General features: G+C 62.7%; 1 protein-coding gene and 1 non-coding gene across 2 annotated transcripts, besides 1 other annotated feature; both read left to right on the top strand.

Moving 5' to 3' along the window:
* On the top strand, nucleotides 1-450 carry TraAM80_10564 (uncharacterized protein; the record flags this gene model as incomplete). Its single annotated transcript, XM_029387176.1, has 1 exon — nucleotides 1-450. A coding segment is annotated over one exon (450 nt), but the record flags the coding sequence as incomplete, so codon positions are not given.
* A 275-nt stretch (nucleotides 451-725) lies between these two features.
* TraAM80_10563 lies at nucleotides 726-798 on the top strand. The gene has a single exon. It is a non-coding gene; the product is annotated as a tRNA-Lys (tRNA).
* A 454-nt stretch (nucleotides 799-1,252) lies between these two features.
* Nucleotides 1,253-1,309: a microsatellite.
* Between the last annotated feature and the right edge of the window lie 727 nt (nucleotides 1,310-2,036).

The following is a 2,036-nucleotide window of genomic DNA, read 5'->3' as shown; positions in this document are numbered from 1 at the left end:
GCTGAATGGCGGTGTGGGCGAGAGTGCTGGCCCTTGGTTGCTGCGGGGGTTGTAGGTCTCGCTCGGGCGAGGCTCGGTTGCCGCCCCACCCAAGCAGGTGGCTTCAGCTTGTTGGGGTTTCGGCACTGCGACGCTGCTTGCGCCTGCCGTGGCGGCGGCAGGAATGGAGCTGACGGCGCCACTGGCGTGGAGTTGGAGAAGCTGCCCTGCGCAGACGCCGAGGCAAATACAGTGGGTTGGGGTCGCAATATTCCGCCCGGACCCCGCGGCGAGATCATTTCGCGACGGTGCATTGGGAGAGGCTTCCGGGTGGCCAACGCGGGCGGCTGCGCAGCATTGACCGGGGGGACGCCGCGGCTTGGCGCCCGACACCATTGTCGTGCCACTCCTAATTGGGCGGCAAAGCCCTCGCCAGACAGCGGCCACCACACCATCGCATTTGACGTGTAGATTGTGGGGGCGATGGCGCGCCCGCCGGGCCACGAAAGTAGCCGGTTTTGCGCGCGCCGGGGGGCGTTTTTTTAAAGCACCTCGCGGGGGGGCGAAAATATGAAATGGGAAACCCCTGTTTTTTTTTGTTTTTGGGCGTCCTCTCGCGCAGCTTTGCCCTTGTTTTTTCTTATCTTTGGCGTGGCGCCCCTTCCTCCCGCGGCGTGAGTGGCGGCGGGTTGTCGGCGCCGTGCCGGAACCTCCCTTTAAACGATTGACACCGGCGGTGCTGCGTGGCCCTTCTAGCTCGGTCGGTAGAGCGCACGGCTCTTAACCGTGTGGTCGTGGGTTCGACCCCCACGGGGGGTGTTTTTTCTCCTTTTTCTTTCGTAATCGTTTCCCTTCGTTAGTGGCTACAGTCGGCGGTAGGCCGTTCTTCCGCACCGCCTCGTCGAACCTGCGGCGTCCCTCTCGGGCGGGAGCTGCGACGGCAAGACACCCACCGGCACACTGCACCGCCAACAGCAGCAGGAGCAGCGCGAGTGGAAAAGACGGGGCGAGGTGGCGTGGCCGGCGCACCGCCTGAAGAAACTGCCCGTGCTGCCTCCATTTGAACATCAGCAGGAGCATTGGCGGCGGTAGCATTGGTATTGGTAGCGCTGGCGTTTCCCGCGGGGAAAAAACAGCAAAAAAAAACTACAACTAACATAAAACAACAAAACCAATCAAACCCTTCCAGCCTGGTGCGAAAGGCCAAAGGCACTCGCTGGTCCGCTGCCTCGCCTTTGCCAGCCCCTTCATTGGCCGCAACGTGTGCGTAGCACCGCCGGCCACCTCTCCGCCCCTGCCGGGCACCAACTGCAGCCGCCGCCCCGCCGCCCGAGTGTTTTGACTGCACCACCCCCTTGTACCATCGCCTCCGTCACTCCGAAGCAACACACCACGCCCATTATCACGCGGAAAGACAAAAGAAAACCATGCACACCTCCGGGATGAGATGCTCCCCCCGCCAACAGGAACGGAAAGGCGTTGAGGCGGCGGTGCCTCACTGCCCACAGGGCGTCCGCAGTGGTAACGGGGTGCCCATCCTTCGCCACTACGGCTGCTGACGGGCGATCATCGCCGCGTGGCGGTGTGTCTTCGCACACCTGCTGTGCGCACGTCTTGCGGGAGACTGTGTCCCCCTTGTCCTGGGCGAAGGTTGTGCGAAGGGATAGCGCCTCCCCCAGGCGTCAAAGAGTCTCGTAGATCAACGCGACCGCTCTCCTCTCGTGGTTGCACGGCACCCCAACGGCATCACACCTGCTAGTCAATTCCTGCTGCTCCCCCGCCGTGATAACGCACTGGCGCCTATTCTGGGAAATTCGACGGCCCCACGCACCCACACCTCCGGGCCCACTGATTCAGATGCCACCAACCCAAACATGAGGCGCCGCAGACCCTACCGTGGCACAACGTCTCGAAGTCTTCCGCCAACGCCCTTGTGGTAATGTGGAGAACACTCAGACTGCCCATTTGCGGCACATGCACGGGCGCGGCGTGAGAGAGAGGCCCAATTCCAGGGCACTGTTCTGCTGTTGGGCCTTGCAGTGGAATGCCACGCATCA

This window comes from Trypanosoma rangeli (genome assembly GCF_003719475.1).
Source record: "Trypanosoma rangeli strain AM80 chromosome Unknown Tra_15.4_contig_01054, whole genome shotgun sequence".
NCBI lineage: Eukaryota > Euglenozoa > Kinetoplastea > Trypanosomatida > Trypanosomatidae > Trypanosoma > Trypanosoma rangeli.
Note: the sequence above shows the minus strand (reverse complement) of the source record. Positions and strands in the feature narration are given on the sequence as shown.